General features: G+C 36.4%; 1 protein-coding gene across 2 annotated transcripts in view; it reads right to left on the bottom strand.

The window, feature by feature from the left end:
* The window catches only part of EFCAB13 (EF-hand calcium binding domain 13), a 314516-nt gene that overhangs the window by 52683 nt on the left and 242382 nt on the right, over positions 1–19451 (bottom strand). For both annotated transcript variants that reach the window (XR_003515406.2, XM_027568521.2), the window contains exons 60-64: positions 14651–14704; positions 13922–14026; positions 9817–9921; positions 3219–3272; positions 1570–1674 (exon numbers count right to left, since the gene is read on the bottom strand). Coding sequence is in view for 1 of the 2 variants with exons in the window: in XM_027568521.2 (XP_027424322.2) it covers positions 1570–1674; positions 3219–3272; positions 9817–9921; positions 13922–14026; positions 14651–14704 (423 nt within the window). In the remaining variant the exon portion in view is untranslated. The remainder of the gene's footprint in view (positions 1–1569; positions 1675–3218; positions 3273–9816; positions 9922–13921; positions 14027–14650; positions 14705–19451) is intronic.

The raw sequence follows: 19451 nt of genomic DNA, 5'->3' as shown, positions 1-19451 counted from the left end.
AGACAGGAATCCATCAAAATCCTAGAGGAGAACATAGACAGTAACCTCTTTGACATCGGCCACAGCAACTTCTTTCAAGATACATCTCCAAAGGCTAGTGAAACAAAAGCAAAAATGAACTTTTGGGACTTCATCAAGATAAAATCCTTCTGCACTGCAAAGGAAATAGTCAACAAAACAAAGAGGCAACCCACAGAATTGGAGAAGATATTTGCAAATGACACTACAGAGAAAGGGCTGGTATCCAAGATCTATAAAGAGCTTCTCAAACTCAACACCCAAAAAACAAATAATCAAGTCAAAAAATGGGCAGAAGACATGAGCAGACACTTCTCCAAAGACATACAAATGGCTAACAGACTAATTTGTTCTTTTAAATCATTTATAAGCTCTTATAATAACACCCCACTGGGATACTGAACATTTTATATTAAATTAAATATTTTTATTAAATATTTCCGAGAGGAAAGTGTTAAAGCAGATGGTCTATAATCCAATAACTTCCTGTACTGAGGGGATGCCTTTGGAGGAAAAGAAAGAAGGCAAGTGACCCAGTTTAATATCCTTGTCAAATGGTCCTCCAGATAAACAGACTAATGATATTTGCTATGGGAAGAGACTTTATGTTTGAAATGCTCTTAACAGTATGTCTCCGGCTAAGAATCACCTACGGTAGATAGAATCCATGACTTATGAGGCATGGCTCACTGGAAATGTAACATAAGCTATACAACTCTCTGGAGATGTTTCATAATTTAAATGTTTCTATTGTGTAAGGTGACCCTGTGGTCTTCACACAGAGATTTCATCTATTCTGGGTCAGAATGGCATATCCAACATGGGAAGGAAGAAAACTGTGAAGCTGTCCTTGACATCTCAGACCTGTATTTGCCTTTTTGATTACTTTTATCCTTGACATTATTTAGGAAAGCTTGATACTTGATAAGATCTCTGATTCATGTGAGTCTGATTTAACATATCTGATCCCATATGTTAGTTAATTTTTCAAGAACATTAATTTTTATTTTATGTTCCATTTAAGATTTTATAGTTTTCTTCATATGAATCCTATTTCTTATAAAATTCATTCCTAGATATTTTATGGGTTTTGTTGATGTTATAAATCAGATGTTTTTCCTACATCTATTTCTACCTGGTTATTGCTAGCTTAGAGAAAGCAATTAAGTTTTACACATTTATCTTATTTTGAGCCACCTGAACCAAAATGGCTTATTGAAGACTCAATAGTTCCAATAGTTCTAATTTCCTTTAGTTTGTGTGCTTCTTGGGTTTCCTAGATACACAATCATGTCATCTGAAACTAAGGGTAATATTGTGCCATTCCCAATATTATTTAATCTTACTTTCTCACTGAAGTAGCTAGAACCTTTAAAACAATGTTGTGTGGCAGTAACATTAGTAGGCATCTTTGCCTTGTTCCTCACTTTAGGGTTCCCCCGGATTTTGAACATTTATTATACCACTAACTAAATCTAGTGTTAGAAATTGTCATCTACAAGATAGAAAAAATTCCCTTTAGGGACTGACAATAGTATCTATTATCCATACCATCAACAGGTAGATTTTCTTTCAGTTGTGCAAGTTCTTTTTCAGTGAGCTTGATACCCATTTTTTCCAGAAGAGGTATCAGGTTTTTTATACCAACTCTTCCTCCTTAAGAAAGGCAGAAAAGGAACACGAGAGCAACTAAATGATCTAAAACATAAAAAATACATTCGTTCCTTTAAATGTTTTTAATGAGTATGTATAGCTATTTATAATAAAAGAGACAACAAAATATGATTTGTATCTTTGTATTTTATTGCCATTCCTGATAAGACTCTAATTTCCATTTGACTTTTCCAAGAGGACAGAGAAAGTCAGTAGGAACAATGGAAATGGAGTACATTTCCTTAAAACCTATACTAGTGACAAGTCTACATAGAAACGGAGTTCTTAAGAAGGTTACCAGGCTTTGCAACCCCTCTGGAAAACAGTATGGAGGTTCCTCAAACAGTTGAAAATAGAGCTATCATATGATCCAGCAATTGCACTACTGGGTATTTACCACAAAGATACAAATATAGGGATCCGAAGGGGTACGTGCACCCCAATGTTTATAGCAGCAATGTCCACAATAGCCAAACTGTGGAAAGAGCCAAGATGTCCATTGACAGATGAATGGATAAAGAAGATGTGGTATATATATACAATGGAATATTATGCAGCCATCAAAAGGAATGAGATCTTGGCATTTGCAACGACGTGGATGGAACTGGAGGGTGTTATGCTGAGTGAAATAAGTCAATCAGAGAAAGACATGTATCATATGACCTCACTGATATGAGGAATTCTTAATCTCAGGAAACAAACTGAGGGTTGCTGGAGTGGTGGGGGGGTGGGAAGGATGGGGTGGCTGGGTGATAGACATTGGGGAGGATATGTGCTATGGTGAGCACTGTGAATTGTACAAGACTGTTGAATCACAGACTTGTACCTTTGAAACAAATAATGCAATATATGTTAAGAAAAAAAAAAAGAAGAAGAAGATAGCAGGAGGGGAAGAATGAAGGGGAGTAAATCCGAGCAGGAGACAAACCATGAGAGATCATGGACTCTGAAAAACAAACTGAGGGTTCTAGAGGGGAGGGGGGTGGGAGGATGGGTTAGCCTGGTGATGGGTATTAAAGAGGGCACATTCTGTGTGGAGCACTGGGTGTTATGCACAAACAATGAATCATGGAACACTACATCACAAACTAATGATGTAATGTATGGTGATTAACATAACAATAAAAAAATAAAAAAGAAAGAAGGTTACCAGGCTTAAAGGCAATTGGCATCTACTCATCTGTTACTTCTAATAGTCCTAACACACAGTAAGAAGTATTTATTTCGTTGCTCAGACTCTAAGATTGGCTGTGTCTGTTGCTGGACAACTTTCCTAATATGGTAAAATGAAGCTAATCCTCTACTTCAGTTTTGCTGCACATATTCAGATATCAGTTATTTATTTGGAAACAAAATCAGGAAAATTTCAAGTATGTTATTTCCTAATAAAGATAAAAGTACAGACACTATTTCTCTGTCAAGTGAAAATATATTGAAAGAAGCAAAAGTAAGGACTAAAAATATGAAGAGTGAGACTGGACTCAAAATCTTATTCAAAGCCTGAAGATTTCAGACAAAAACAATAATACATTAGAATTCTTACTCACTTTTTAAAGACTTCATAGCGTCTAATATCCTATTTTGATACAACTTTCCATCATCTGTTTAAAAAAAAAGGCATTGGTTTACGAAACAAGGAAATTCATAAGGGAATTCATAAGAATAGAATTTATTTCTTATATTCAAAAAGAATAATTTGTCCTAGAATTTTGTTCTGTTTTACCTTTAAGTAGCACTAAAGTTAAGGAATGCTGAAATCTTTAAATGTACAAATGTACACTTTGTCTCACATGGCTATTTTTAGCAGAATTCCATCATGCTGAAATACACACGATCAGGTTGTTTCAAGTGTTTCAAGTATTTCACATCCATTTATATACACATGTTGATGTCCCTTGTCCAGTGTCCATTCTTACATTGGGTTGTCTTTTTACTTAACAAAGAGGTCTTTAAGAAGCTCATTATGTTTTTGTCATACCTGATGCAAATGCTTTTTCTAAACTGTGATTTGCTTTTTTTTTCCTCATGCAGTTTTAAATCTTGTGAATTTATTATTTCTGGGTGTTTGATGGTAAATATTTCTGCAATTGATTCAGAAAAAAAGTGTGCACACGTGTGTGTGTTGGGGAGAGAGAAAGAGAGGGTGTGAATAAATGATAAAACAAATGGGTAAACTGAACAAATTGGTTAATCTTGGTAAAGGGAGTTCTTTGTACTATTCTTAAGACTTTTCTAAGTTTGAAATTATGTCAAAATAAAAATAAAAAGTTAAAATAATAGGAAACAAAAAACCCAAGCATCTAAAAATATTAAAATTCTTTTTAAGCAACATTTGGGTCATTGTTTATCTTATCATGGCAGGTTTTCACTGGAGAGTTCAGAGTCTCAAAACAAAATCTATATGATACTAACAGAGCTTTATAAGTTTTTAGTTTAAGCTTTTTATTTTAATATGGTTTGAGACTTACAGAAAGTGGCAAAAATAGTACAAAAAATTCTCATACTCTTCACCCAGATTTTTCAAGTGTTAACATTTTACCATATTTCTTTTATCATCCTTTCTGTATATGAATATTATTTTTTTCTGAATGTTTGTAAGTTGCAGACACAATGCCTTTAACCCCTGAATACTTTAGTGTGTATTTTCTTTAAAAAAAAAGTATGCAACTGATGACTCACTAAATTCTACCTCTAAAATTAGTAAGATAGTATATGTTGATTAAATTGAATTTAAATAAAAAAATTAAAAATATACACATACATATATATGCACACATATATATACTTCTCTCACACAACCACAGTACAATTATCCAAATAAAAAGATTAAAAGTGGTGCAGTACACTTAACTAATGTACAGAATTTACTCAAATTTCACCAATTTCTCCATTGATGTCATCTATAGCAAGCATTAAGTTGTCATGGCTCTTTATTCTTTTTTTTTTTAAGACTTTATTTATTTGAGAGAGTGAGAGAGAACACAAGCAGGGGTGGGGGAGTGAGAGAGGGAGAGGGAGAAGCAGGCTCCCCACTGAGCGGGGAGCCAAACTCGAACTCGGGGCTCAATCCCAGGACCCAGGGATCATGACCTGAGGCAAAGGCAGATGCTTAACTGACTGAGCCACCCGGGTGCCCCTCTTCATCCTTTAATGTGGGACAATTCTTCAGTCTTTGTATTTTATGATTTTCACATTTTTGGAGAGTACAAAACATCACTTTGTAAAACATCCTCCAATCTGGGTGACAGGTTTTTAAAATAACCCAAAGTTTCTACTTCCCAGTAGTCTTTAGGCCTTCCCTCTCAGGCTTGTACAAAGTCTAGTTGCTAAAAAGGGTCCAGCTGCATTTTTTAGGCTTACCCCTAATGGGCAGTGCTTTCACCAGCTTTGTATATTCCGGATCAGCGAGTTCAATCCCCATATTTTTCAGTACATTTTCCAAGTTATCGATATCAACCTTTTCACCTTCAAAAAGTTAGAAATAGGTGTACATATTATTGATGATCCCAAATTTTAAGTTGAATAGCAAAAGTACAATGCAGTCCTCATTCATTACATAGTCTTGAAACCTTAGTTGATTTTTCAATACTCATAGGTAAGGGATTTTTTTTTTAATGTTGGGAAAAAATAAATTCATTTCTATTACTGTTCAAATTAATCCACATAGGTGGCTAATGTAAGAAAGTGTTACATGATTTTATTAATAATGTAATTGTTGACAATGTTAACTCAATCCTTCAAAAATCTACAGTGTCATTTATTGTGCCTGACTAGAGTTTCATGCAGGGAATCATTTTATTAGGTAGTAAAGCTCTACAGAATGCAGGATCTTACTAAGATTTAGTCCTGTAGGTATTTTTTGTATTTTTTTTAAATTTTTACTTCCTTTTGCCAAACTTAAATTTATATAATCTAAGACAAAACTTTCTATTGGAGCTAGTGGCAGGATATTGGGAAAACACCACAGAAAAACAGAAATTATTGTAAAGCCTTGGGGGCCCCCAGGATATTACTAATGTATCACTAACCTGTGAAAGATTTCACTGCATCCATTACCTGTTTTATATCAACTTTTCCATCAACTGAAAGACAACATACAAATTACACTCATATGTAACATTAGAGAAGAGAAAATGAGCCAAAAGAATTTAGTAATTATCACCTGCTCTAGAATCTTATTCTATTTTCCCCCTTCATTAGTGTGAAGAAGAAAAAGGTTTTATACCTCACAAACACAGTTAATGTGACATTAACTTTTTGCTTTAAGATATTAAAAATTTTAGTCATAAAAGAATGATATATAAAGGAAATCCCTTCTATCCTAGCTGCTTTTTAGCATTTAGATCTTAGAAAATTATTTACCTACGCTATTGGGAAAAAAATCAAAAATTAATATCTACAATATTTCAGTGTTTTAAGTTTTGAAAATTTCCATTCATGTAAAGTCAGCCCACACTCATTACTTATTCATTGTTACTATTAAACTGAAAAGACTTCATCAACCCTTTAAATTATATGTGCAAGTCGGTAATTATTTAAGACATACTAGAGGTTACACAGACATATTCAGAACATTCCATCCCAAAGCAAAAGAATACACATTCTTCTCTAGTGCCCATGGAACATTCTCCAGAATTGACCACATCCTAGGTCACAAATCAGGTCTCAATCGGTACCAAAAGATTGGGATCATTCCCTGCATATTTTCAGACCACAATGCTTTGAAACTAGAACTCAACCACAAGAGGAAAGTCGGAAAGAACTCAAATACATGGAGGCTAAAGAGCATCCTACTAAAGAATGAATGGGTCAACCAAGAAATTAAAGAAGAATTAAAAAAATTCATGGAAACCAATGAAAATGAAAACACAACTGTTCAAAATCGTTGGGATACAGCAAAGGCAGTCCTGAGAGGAAAGTATATAGCAATACAAGCCTTTCTCAAGAAACAAGAAAGGTCTCAAATACACAACCTAACCCTACACCTAAAGGAGCTGGAGAAAGAACAGCAAATAAAGCCTAAACCCAGCAGGAGAAGAGAAATCATAAAGATCAGAGCAGAAATCAATGAACTAGAAACCAAAGGAACAGTAGAACAGATCAACGAAACTAGGAGCTGGTTCTTTGAAAGAATTAACAAGATTGATAAACCCCTGGCCAGACTTATCAAAAAGAAAAGAGATATGACCCAAATAAATAAAATCATGAATGAAAGAGGAGAGATGACAACCAACACCAAAGAAATGCAAACAATTATAAGAACATATTGTGAGCAACTCTATGCCAGCAAATTAGATAATCTGGAAGAAATGGATGCATTCCTAGAGATGTATCAACTACCAAAACTGAACCAGGAAGAAATAGAAAACCTGAACAGACCTATAACCACTAAGGAAATTGAAGCAGTCATCAAAAATCTCCCAACAAACAAAAGCCCAGGGCGAGATGGCTTCCCAGGGGAATTCTACCAAACATTTAAAGAAGAATTAATACCTATTCTCCTGAAACTGTTTCAAAAAATAGAAATGGAAGGAAAACTTCCAGACTCGTTTTATGAGGCCACCATTACCTTGATCTCAAAACCAGACAAAGACCCCATCAAAAAGGAGAATTACAGACCAATATCCTTGATGAACATGGATGCAAAAATTCTCACCAAAATACTAGCCAATAGGATCCAACAGTACATTAAAAGGATTATTCACCACGGCCAAGTGGGATTTATTCTTGGGCTGCAAGGTTGGTTCAACATCTGCAAATCAATCAATGTGATAACAATACATTAATAAAAGAAAGAACAAGAACCATATGATCCTCTCAATAGATGCAGAAACAGCATTTGACAAAGTACAGCATCCTTTCTTGATCAAAACTCTTCAGAGTACAGGGATAGAGGGCACATACCTCAGTATCATAAAAGCCATCTATGAAAAACCTACAGCGAATATCATTCTCAATGGGGAAAAGCTGAGAGCTTTCCCCCTAAGGTCAGGAACATGGCAGGGATTCCACTATCACCACTGCTATTCAACATAGTATTAGAAGTCCTAGCCACAGCAATCAGACAACAAAAAGAAATCAAAGGCATCCAAATCAGCAAAGAAGAAGTCAAACTCTCACTCTTTGCAGATGATATGATATTTTATGTAGAAAACCCAAAAGACTCCACCCCAAAACTGCTAGAACTCATACAGGAATTCAGTAAATTCTATAAAGAACTTATCAAACTCAAAACCCAAACAAATAATCCAAACAAGAAATGGGCAGAAGACATGAACAGACATTTTTCCAAAGAAGACATCCAGGTGGCCAACAGACACATGAAAAAATGCTCAACATTGCTCAGCATCAGGGAAATCCAAATCAAAACCTCAATGAGATACGACCTCACACCAGTCAGAATGGCTAAAATTAACAAGTCAGGAAACGACAGATGTTGGCGGGGATGCGAAGAAAGGGGAACCCTCCTACACTGTTGGTGGGAATGCAAGCTGGTGCAACCACTCTGTAAACAGTATGGAGGTTCCTCAGAAAGTTGGAAATAGAGCTACCCTACGACCCAGCCATTGCACTACTGGGTATTTACCCCAAAGATACAAATGTCATGATCTGAAGGGGTGGGGTACATGCCCACCAATGTTTATAGCAGCAATGTCCACAATAGCCAAACTATGGAAAGAGCCAAGATGTCCATCGACAGATGAATGGATAAAGAAGAAGTGGTATATATACACAATAGAATATTATGCAGCCATCAAAAGGGATGAAATCTTGCCATTTGCAATGATGTGGATGGAACTGGAGAGTATTAGGCTGAGCGAAATAAGTCAATCAGAGAAAGACATGTATCATATGACCTCACTGATAGGAGGAATTGTTAATCTCAGGAAACAAACTGAGTGTTGCTGGAGTGGTGGGGGTGGGAGGGATGGGGTGGCTGGGTGATAGACATTGGGGAGGGTATGTGCTACGGTGAGTGCTGTGAATTGTGCAAGACTGTTGAATCACAGACCTGTACCTCTGAAACAAATAATACATTATATGTTAAAAAAAAGAAGAATATATCAGGAAGGGAAAAATGAAGGGGCGAAATTGGAGGGGGAGACAAACCATGAGAGACTGTGGACTCTGAGAAACATACTGAGGGTTCTAGAGGGGACGGGGATGGTGAGATGGGTTAGCCTGGTGATGGGTATTAAAGAGGGCACGTACTGAATGGAGCACTGGGTGTTATACGCAAACAATGAATCATGGAACACTACATCAACAAGTAATGATGTAATGTATGGTGATTAACATAACATAAAAAAAAGAAATATTTAGTGGTTTAAATAGGCAGCATAAAGTAATTAAGTGGCTATGTTTTTGGCAGGGTCAATGAGGTAGAAAAAAGGATCAGTTTAAGAAGATGTGGAATATACAAGATTAAGAAAATTATGTTTGAACAGCTGTTTTGGGTGACTAAATATAAATGTCTTACAAGATTTGGAATAAAATAGCTTGAAGATTGGGGAAAAGACTGGAAAGAATATAAAATCTGATGGTTCAGGGGTACCTGGGTGGCTCAGTCGGTTAAGCATCTGCCTTTGGCTCAGGTCATGATCCCAGGGTCCTGGGATCAAGTCACAGATTGGGCTCCTTGCTCAGTGGGGAGTCTGCTTCTCCCTCTGCCCCTCCCCCTCCTCTCCCATGCTCCGTCTCTTGCTTTCTCTCAAATACAGAAATGAAATCTTAAAAAAATTTGATGGTTCAAATAAATGGTTAAAAGTGGGAATTCATAAAATCACTCAGGGAGAGCATGTAAAATAAAAAAAGCAAATGTTTCAATATTGGAGGAGCTACAAAATGAAGTAACCAGTTAGCAGGCATATGATCACTTTTAAACTTAATCCATAAAATTTTTATTCTACATTCTAACTATTCCTTAGACAAACATCCTGGCTCCTCTGTTATCTATAAGAAAATATGTTGCTAACTTTAAATTTTAAAAAATGAGGCAGTATTTCTTTTTACTTTATGAATACGTTCAACTCTAAGATACTGGCATTTCTTTTTAGCAACAAATAATCCTATTTCCAAAATTCTGATGTATACGTTCACAGGTAAAGCTCTGCAGAAAGGCAGAGTAATGACTACAGTGCTCACCATCAACTGATAGGTTATCTGTTAGACTCTGAAGCTCCTTTCCTGTGAGCTCGATTCCCATGTTTTCTAGAACAGTATTGACTTGACTTCTTTTAACCTTCCCTCCTTAGGAAAGAGACAGAAACAGTGACAAAAACCATTAAAATATGAAAGCACATTAAAGACTAGAAATATTGTGGTGCCTGGGTGGCTAAGTTGGTTAAGTGTCTGACTCTTTTTTTGGCTCAAGTCATGTTCTCAGGGTTGTGAAATCAAGCCCTGTGTTGGGCTCTGAGCTGGGCTTGGAGCCTGCTTAAGATTCTCTCTCTCATTCTCCCTATGCCTCCCCCACCTGCCATGTGCTCTCTCACTCTAAAAATAAATAAAGAAAAATAAAGAAAAAATACTAGACATATATCAGTGCTCTGTTACTATTGTATTAAAAACGTTTTAATGTTAAAATGAAAAAAATTAGGAGTAAGGAAAAATAGAATCCATTTTTCAGTACTATTAATATTGTTTTGAAACATGAGTACCAAAGTTTAACATTGTGTTAAAGAACCTTAAGCTTTACCATGATGAAACTATGCACACGAAATAATTTATGAAGGGGTTTTGCAACTGAAAATGAAGACAACTCATGGAATTTATAATAGAGAAGGATTTTGAAAAAAGCCTCAGTTGCCAGAAAACTTGTACTGATTTCCACTGGAACTTGACCATTCCCTTAAGCCTGGTGAATCCATGCTGTGAAAATAGTTTATGAGCACAGATTTTTTGGTGAATTTATTAAGACAGGAAACTATTTGTATTAGTATAAAAGAATATGTAATTATCTTTTAAACTCCCTGGCATGGTGTCAGAGAGGACTGTAGTTAAAAATGTTCTGCATGGAGCACTGGGTGTTATAGGCAAACAATGACTCATGTAACACCACATGAAAAACTAATGAGGTAATCTATGGTGATTAACATAATAAAAGAAAAGAAAAGAAAAAGAAAAAAAATTAAAAAAATGTTCTGAAATTGAAGCAGGAGCTGAGACTGGGAGGGCATGAAAAGGAAAATTTACCATTAAAGTTGTAAAACAGGAGGCCTAGAGACTGGAGAAGAATAGCTAGATTGGGGAACAGAACAGAAAGACTGACAATACAAGTTTCTGGCTATCATCGTCCCATTTCTAAGGTGATACTTGATTTAGTTGATAAGGACACACAGCAAGATGTTATCAAATGGGCAGCATGGTTAAATCCACATTAAATGAAAAAATAATCCTGCTGCCACTCTTCTAAAGGGCCTAGGAATGCCAAGAGGCATTCTTCTTGTAGCAGAAGACTCCTCAATAGGTATCAAGTGGAAGAGCTTCTAAGTCTTTCCTTCATTCTCCTTATGCTCTTCTCTTCTTTTGGATTAAGCACTGGCAAGAGGGAAAGCAAAACAAAAACAAACCCTAGGCACAGCCTTTGCCTACAGGTTTTTGCTTGTTTGTTTGTTTGTTTTTTACTGAATCTCACTAAAACATATTCTTTTTTTAAATTTTTTGTTATGTTAATCACCATACATTACATCATTAGTTCTTGATGTAGTGTTCCATGATTCATTGTTTGTGCATAACACCCAGTGCTCCACGCAGAACGTGCCCTCCTTAATACCCATCACCAGGCTAACCCATACCCCCACCCCCCTCCCCTCTAGAACCCTCAGTTTGTTTTTCAGAGTCCATCGTCTCTCATGGTTTCTCTCCCCCTCCGACTTACTCCCCTTCATTCTTCCCCTCCTGCTATCTTCTTCTTTTTCTTTTTTCTTAACATATCTTGCATTATTTGTAAAAACATATTCTTTTAAGAGGAACTATAATGAATATTTATTTATGATTTTGATTTTGATTCTATCAGGAAACAATGCCCAATCTTTTTGAGAATAGAAACTATTTTTGTTTTCTTTGCTTGCTTAACTAATCCTCAGACTAGCTACCTATCATCCTTTTCATGTTTTGCTGTATCTACCTAGAATTCAACTTATACTTTCAAGATTAATTTTTGGAAAATATAAGAAAATGTGGGACCTACAAAGATTTAAAAATATTTTATCATAAAATACCACATTTAAAATAAAGAAACTACATTTAAAAATCAGTTCCTAGGGGTGCCTGGGTGGCTCAGTCTGTTAAGTGTCTGCCTTCGGCTCCGGTCATGATCCCAGGGTCCTGGGATGGAGCCCCGGATCGGGCTCCCTGCTCGGCGGGAAGCCTGCTTCTCCCTATCTCTCTGCCTGCTACTCCCTCTGCTTGTGCTCTCTCTGTCAAATAAATAAATAAAATCTTTAAAAAAATAAAATAAAAATCAATTCATAGAAGGGTGGCTTGGTTAAAACTCTAATGAGATAAATTAAACTGTTAACTCTCAAATTGCTCATTATCTCACCTTTGAAAGACTTCAGATTATCCAACAATCTATTTTGATAGATCTTCCCAGAAGGTACAATGCAAAGCATAGTCCTTGTCAGATAAAATACTATGTCGATGGTCAGAAAGATGCTACATATATTCCATAAATACAGGGAGAGTTTTCATTTACTGAATAAATATGTTCTTATTTCAACCTCCAGTTAAAAAAAAAATGGAGACTAGGGGCTCCTGGGTGGCTCAGTTGGTTAAGCAACTGCCTTCGGCTCAGATGATCCTGGAGTCTCAGGATCGAGTCCCGCATCGAGCTCCCTGCTTGGCAGGGAGTCTGCATCTCCCTGTGACCCTGCCACCTCTCATGCTCTCTCTCTCAAATAAATAAAATCTTTAAACAAAAAAAAAGGAGACTATGAGAGAACTTTCAATGAGAATTATGCAATTCTAAAGACCTGACAAAAACTGTTAACAGGCACTCTACACTTTCTTTCTTCTTTGATCTCTTGTGTGTAATTCTTCTAAAAGTCTCTCCCCAGATCACATTCCTTCATTTTCTTTCTTGTAGTTTTGTCATTGGCTAGAGGTGATGACATAAAACATTTGTTTTGACAGATGTTGGCAAGGATGCAGAGAAAGGGGAACCCTCCTACACTGCTGGTGGGAATGCAAGCTGGTGCAACCACTCTGGAAAACAGTATGGAGGTTCCTCAAAAAGTTGAAAATAGAGCTACCATATGATCCAGCAATTGCACTACTGGGTATTTACCACAAAGATACAAATGTTTAGGGATCTGAAGGGGTACGTGCGCCCCAATGTTTATAGCAGCAATGTCCACAATAGCCAAACTGTGGAAAGAGCCAAGATGTCCATCGACAGATGAATGGATAAAGAAGATGTGGTGTATATGTGTGTGTATACACACACACACACACACACACACACACACACACACACAGGAATATTATTCAGCCATCAAAAGGAATGAGATCTTGCCATTTGCAACGACATGGATGGAACTGGAGGGTGTTATGCTGAGTGAAATAAGTCAACCAGAGAAAGACATATATCATATGACCTCACTGATATGAGGAATTCTTAATCTCAGGAAACAAACTGAGGGTTGCTGGAGTTGGGGTGGGGTGGGAGGGATGGGGTGGCTGGGTGATAGACATTGGGGAGAGTATGTGCTGTGGTGAGTGCTGTGAATTGTGCAAGACTGTTGAATCACAGATCTGTACCTCTGAAACAAATAACGTGATATATGTTAAGAAAGAAAAAAGAAGAAGATAGCAGGAGGGGAGGAATGAAGGGGGTTAATTGGAGGGGGAGATGAACCATGAGAGACAATGGGCTCTGAAAAACAAACTGAGGGTTCTAGAGGGGAGAGGGGTGGGGAGATGGGTTAGCCTGGTGATGGGTATTGAGGAGGGCACGTTCTGTGTGGAGCACTGGGTGTTATGCACAAACAATGAATCGTGGAACACTGCACCACAAACTAAAGATGTAACGTATGGTGATTAACATAACAATAAAAATTTAAAGAATAAAACATTTGTTTTGCCCGTGATGGCCTGGGTTAAAATGAACAGAAGGGTATCCATAGAACTTAAGACCTATGTATATATAGGTCTTATTTCAAGCTAAAAGAGAACCTTTAAAAACTTCTCCCAGTGTACTATAAAGCTAAGTACTCTAGAAGGCAACTAAGGTATCTTTATGGCTCACCACCAACTGGAAGCTTCTTCAGCAGCCTCTTTTGTTCTTTATCTGTTAGCTCAACACCCAAATTGCTCACAAAATCTGGTACATGTTGCGCATTCATCTTTTTTCCTTTGAAAATATGAAATGTGACCGTTCAAGAATTTTATAGAATAATTATTTCAAATAATAATTAATAATGTGAAAAATGTTTCTTCCTAATTTGTGGAAGTTCAAAGATATAATAAGATATAGACATCTATAGAGAATTAAGAAGGATCATATATCTAATTTACATAAAGATACTAAAGTATGATTTCCTAATCTGACAAGGAGTCAGAATAGGGTAAATTTTATCTGAATAATTATCTGGTTAATGACGATATCAATATCATTTATATATCTTACTAGAGAGTATTAATGTATTTTAAATATTTTTTCTGAAATGTTATTTGCTTAAAAGACTGACAATAAAAAAGCTTTATCTTGTTGCTTGATATATCCTAATTTGGGAATCTATTAATAACGTTGAAGTGAATAATATTGTTAGTGTAAAAACTCCAGAAAGTTCAGAAGTTGTTAGACTTTTAATCACTATATAAAAAGGCAAACTATGGGACATCAGGAGCAAATGTTTTATTAGAAAAGGTTGAAAGCTAAAATTTACAAATCAGTAAAAGAATGATAGAAAATATTATTTAAAACTACTACTACATAAAGCTTACTGATCTTGGTTTTATATAACTTCCCACTGACCTGCAGAAGCTTTTAATCCATCAAACAACTTTTTCATTGCAACTCTTCCATATACTGTAAGAAGAAATGCAAATAATAAAAAAGAAACAGACTGTGATGCGTAGAAATAATCTGAGATGAAAATATTCCAGCAACACTGACATATCAAGAATGTTGTCTACTTTTACCCTTTTCCTGAGAAGAAGTGTAAAGTGACACATGAAAAATATAACTTCAATAGCATAACTGTGATTTCATTCTTCTTAAATCAAACCTGTAACAGTCAAGGGGTAAGATTCAAAAGACACCTATTGCCTAGGGTCTACTTTTGAGCTCTAAGATTTTGAAGAACTTTCTTATTTATATAAGACCCCTACAAGAGGATTTCAAGTTGGTATATGCTATTCAAAAATGTTGAAATTGGGGTTTTAGAAATGATTTTCTCCTGTAATGTGTTCTCATCTGGTATTCCCTGATGGTAAGCACAGACAGATTTAGTTCCTCCTTTTTGGATTACAAGATCAATTATTAATCACTTTGAAGATAATTCCTTTACATCAGCAGTTGGGGGGGTGGTTATTATACTGAGAAACTAATAGATTTTTATTTTCAACTTAATATTTTTTTGAAATTTTTATTTGGATAATTGTAGGTTCATATGAAGTTGTTAGAAAAAATATAAAGCAATGCCTTGTACATTTTTGCCCAGCTTCCCCTAATGATAAGACTTACAAAACCATAGTATAATATAAAAAATAGGATGTTGGCATTGATACAATTCACCATTATTTAGATTTCATTAGTTTTCCTTGTACTGATTTGTGTGTCTGTGTGAAGGTTCATGTATGCACTGCCATAGTCAAGATCCTGACTGCACCAAAAGGACCCTTTGGTAACCACCCCACCTTCCTCTTTCTCCAGCAATCCCCTATCCCTAAATCCTGGCAAGCACTAATTGCCCTACATTTCTAAAATTTTATTATTTCAAAATCTTATGTAAATGGAATTGTACAGTGTGTAACCTCTGAACTTGGCTTTCTTTGGTTCTGCATAATTATCTGGAAATTCATCCAAGTTGTTGCATGAGTCAAATAGTTACTTTATTTTTACTGATGAATAGTAATCCATGATACATATGGACCACAGTTTGTTTAGCCATCTACCTGTTCAAGGGTACCTGGGTTGATTCCAGATTTTGCTCTTATGTTCATGTACAGATTTTTGTGCAAACATAAGTTTTTATTTCTCTGGGATCAATGCCCAGAGGTGTAACTACTAGGTCCTATGGTAGTTTTATGCTTAGTTTTTTTTTTAAAAACTGGAACTTTTTTCTCTAGTGATTATATCACTTTATGTTTCCACCAGGAAGGGTGAGTGACCCAGATTCTCTAGCATCCTCATCAACATTTGGTGTTGTCACCATTTAATTTTAGCTATTTGGATAGGTATGCAGTGATATCTCATTGTAGTTTTAAGTTGCATTTCCTTGATGCCTAATGATGTCAAGCATCTTTCCATGTGTTTATTTGATACCGGTAGATCCTCCATGGTGAAATATTTTTTCACATAATTTCCCCATTTTCTAATTGGACTGTTTATCTTTTATGTTGCTGAGTTTTGAGGATCCTTTGAATCAGAGCTATTAGCCCTTTGTCAGATGTGTCATTTGCAAATATTTTCTCCCAGACTGTAGGTTGTCTTTCACCATCTCCACACTGCTTTCACAGAGCAAAAGCTTTTCATTTTGATGAGGTTTAACATCCACTTTTTCCCCTTATGGGTCATACTTTTCATGTAATATGTTTTTAAATTCATTTACTGAATAGGTAACATAAGCATAAATTACATAACTTCAAATGTTATCACTGTATATATAGTGAAAAATAAACCTTCCTCATAAACATATCCTCTATCAGAGTTCTCTTCCCTCTAAGGAACAAACATTGATGTTTTATTCTGTTTTAGAGATATTCTGTGCATATATTTGTATACAAATATAGAGCTGACTGGTTCTTTTGATGACTCTATATATTTCATTGAATGGATGTTCTGTAATTATGGAATCAGTTTTAAAATGCACTAAAATTGATATAAATTGCTTCTCCCTGTATTTTCAGATATGTTGTTTTAAGAGAATGTATATTGTTTGTTCAAATATTCTCTGCCCCTTTCTATCAAGCCTGTCCTTAAGGATGATACTTCTGTTCCTAATGATATCATGTAAGGTGCTTTGCCTAATGAAATATTTGTGTCTCTTCTGAGCAGAAACTTTAAGAACTACCACATAGTGGCATCATCTCTGTTTTTCCCTGTCACAAAGGTGACATCATCCAGACAGGGACTGCTCCTTCAGCCTGTGCCCTATAATAGAGACCAGAGGGACAGCCAACATATGGGCAGTATCTAATTTTGAGTGACATGCAAAAAAATCTTTTGCCATAAGCCACTGAGATTTGGGGGTTGTCTGTTACTACTGCACCATAGCTAACTGATACAGAAACTAGAAACACAAGTGTGGTGCTGTCTTAGCAACAACAACAGCAATAGCAAAAACAATGAAAATATGTGGTACTGGCTCTGATGCTGGGAGTGGTGGGTGAGGAAGTTGTTCCTGGAGGCTGGAATGAATGAACTCCTGCCTTGCAATGGTGTTGGCAAGTCTATCAATTTCAACAACTGAGAAGGTAGATAATGTGCTGAAGATGCTTGTGCCTTAAAAGAAGAGGTGAGGAAATACAGTGTTACTAGAGTATCTGGTTGATATTGGCTGCCATGGAGAAGTTACTAGAAGAAGAAATGAACTCAGAAACAAAAGGACTGCCTGGAAAGCAGGGACTAAAGACAACAGAGAGATCTGGAAATTCTGGGTCCTGCGTGGTAAACAAAAATGAACTATTTCTCATCTTCTATAAATAGAAGATAACCCCAAGGATTTCTTTCAGTGACCAAGGGCATTTAAAAGTAAGGCTTCCGAATGAAACTCGACCATTCTCTAACACCATACACAAAGATAAACTCAAAATGGATGAAAGACCGCAATGTGAGACAGGAATCCATCAAAATCTTAGAGGGGAACATAGGCAGTAACCTCTTTGACATCGGCCACAGCAACTTCTTTCAAGATCTCCAAAAGCTAGTGAAACAAAAGCAAAAATGAACTTTTGGGATTTCATCAAGATGAAAGGTTTCTATACAGCAAAGGAAACAGTCAACAAAACAAAGAGGCAACCCACAGAATGGGAGAAGATATTTGCAGATGACACTACAGATAAAGGGCTAGTATCCAAGATCTATAAAGAACTTCTCAAACTCAACACCCAAAAAACAAATAATCAAGTCAAAAAATGGGCAGAAGATATGAAAAGACACTTCTCTGAAGAAGACATACAAATGGCTAACAGACACATGAAAAAATGTTCATCCTCATTAGCCATCAGGGAAATCCAAATCAAAACCACATTGAGATATCACCTTACGCCAGTTAGAATGGCAAAAATGGACAGGGAAAGAAACAACAAATGTTGGAGAGGTTGTGGAGAAAGGGGAACCCTCTTACACTGTTGGTGGGAATGCAAGTTGGTACAGCCACTTTGGAAAACAGTGTGGAGGTGCCTCAAAAATTTAAAAATAGAGCTACCCTATGACCCAGCAATTGCACTCCTGGGTATTTACCCCAAAGACACAGATGTAGTGAAAAGAAGGGCCATATGCACCCTGATGTTCATAGCAGCAATGTCCGCAATAGCCAAATTGTGGAAAGAGCTGAGATGTCCTCCAACAGATGAATGGATAAAGAAGATGTGGTCCATATATACAATGGAATATTACTCAGCCAACAGAAAGGATGAATACCCAACTTTTACAACAACATGGATAGGACTGGAGGAGATTATGCTAAGTGAAATAAGTCAAGCAGAGAAAGTCAATTATCATATGGTTTCACTTATTTGTGGAACATAAGGAACAGCATGGAGGACACTAGGAGAAGGAAGGGAAAAATGAAGCGGGGGGGGAATTGGAGGGAGAGATGAACCATGAGAGACTATGGACTCTGAGAAACAAACAGGGTTTTAGAGGGGAGGGGGAGGGGGGATGGGTTAGCCTGGTGATGGGTATTAAGGAGGGCAGGTACTGCATGGAGCACTGGGTGTTATACAAAAACAATGGAACATGGATCACCACATCAAAAACTAATGATGTATTGTATGGTGACTAACATAACATAATAAAATTTAAAATAAATAAATAAATAAAAGTAAGGCTTCTGGCAAAGACAAAATGAAGAGTGTGGTCATTATTCCTTTTGTTAAAATGTCTGATTTGAGGGTGCCTGGGTGGCTCAGTTGGTTAAGTGACTGCCTTCGGCTCAGGTCATGATCCTGGAGTCCCAGGATCGAGTCCTGCATCGGGCTCCCTGCTTGGTGTGGAGTCTGCTTCTCCCTCTGACCCTCCCCCCTCTCATGCGCTCTCTCTCTCTGTCTCTCATTCTCTCTCTCAAATAAATAAATAAAATCTTTAAAAAAAATAAAATGTCTGATTTGATTAATGGGCTGGCTAGTAAATCCTCTAAGTTTGAAAAAACAATTCAGGAATAAGCATCTTAGGTTGTGCTTCTCTCCAAGGACATCTGATAAAACTCAAGGGATCTATAATTAAATCTAATGAGAAGCATGTCTCAAAAAGAATTGTAGATGTAAGTACTGCCACACAAAGCTAGTCATAGTCAATCAGATAAAAGGTCAACTCTATTTTAGTATAAACCTAAACTAAAAGATATTCTGTTCATGACCATAACCGGGTCTCCTGCTCTTTACAAACAGGA

The sequence above is a fragment of the Zalophus californianus genome, chromosome 16, assembly GCF_009762305.2.
Source record: "Zalophus californianus isolate mZalCal1 chromosome 16, mZalCal1.pri.v2, whole genome shotgun sequence".
Taxonomy (NCBI): domain Eukaryota; kingdom Metazoa; phylum Chordata; class Mammalia; order Carnivora; family Otariidae; genus Zalophus; species Zalophus californianus.
Note: the sequence above shows the minus strand (reverse complement) of the source record. Positions and strands in the feature narration are given on the sequence as shown.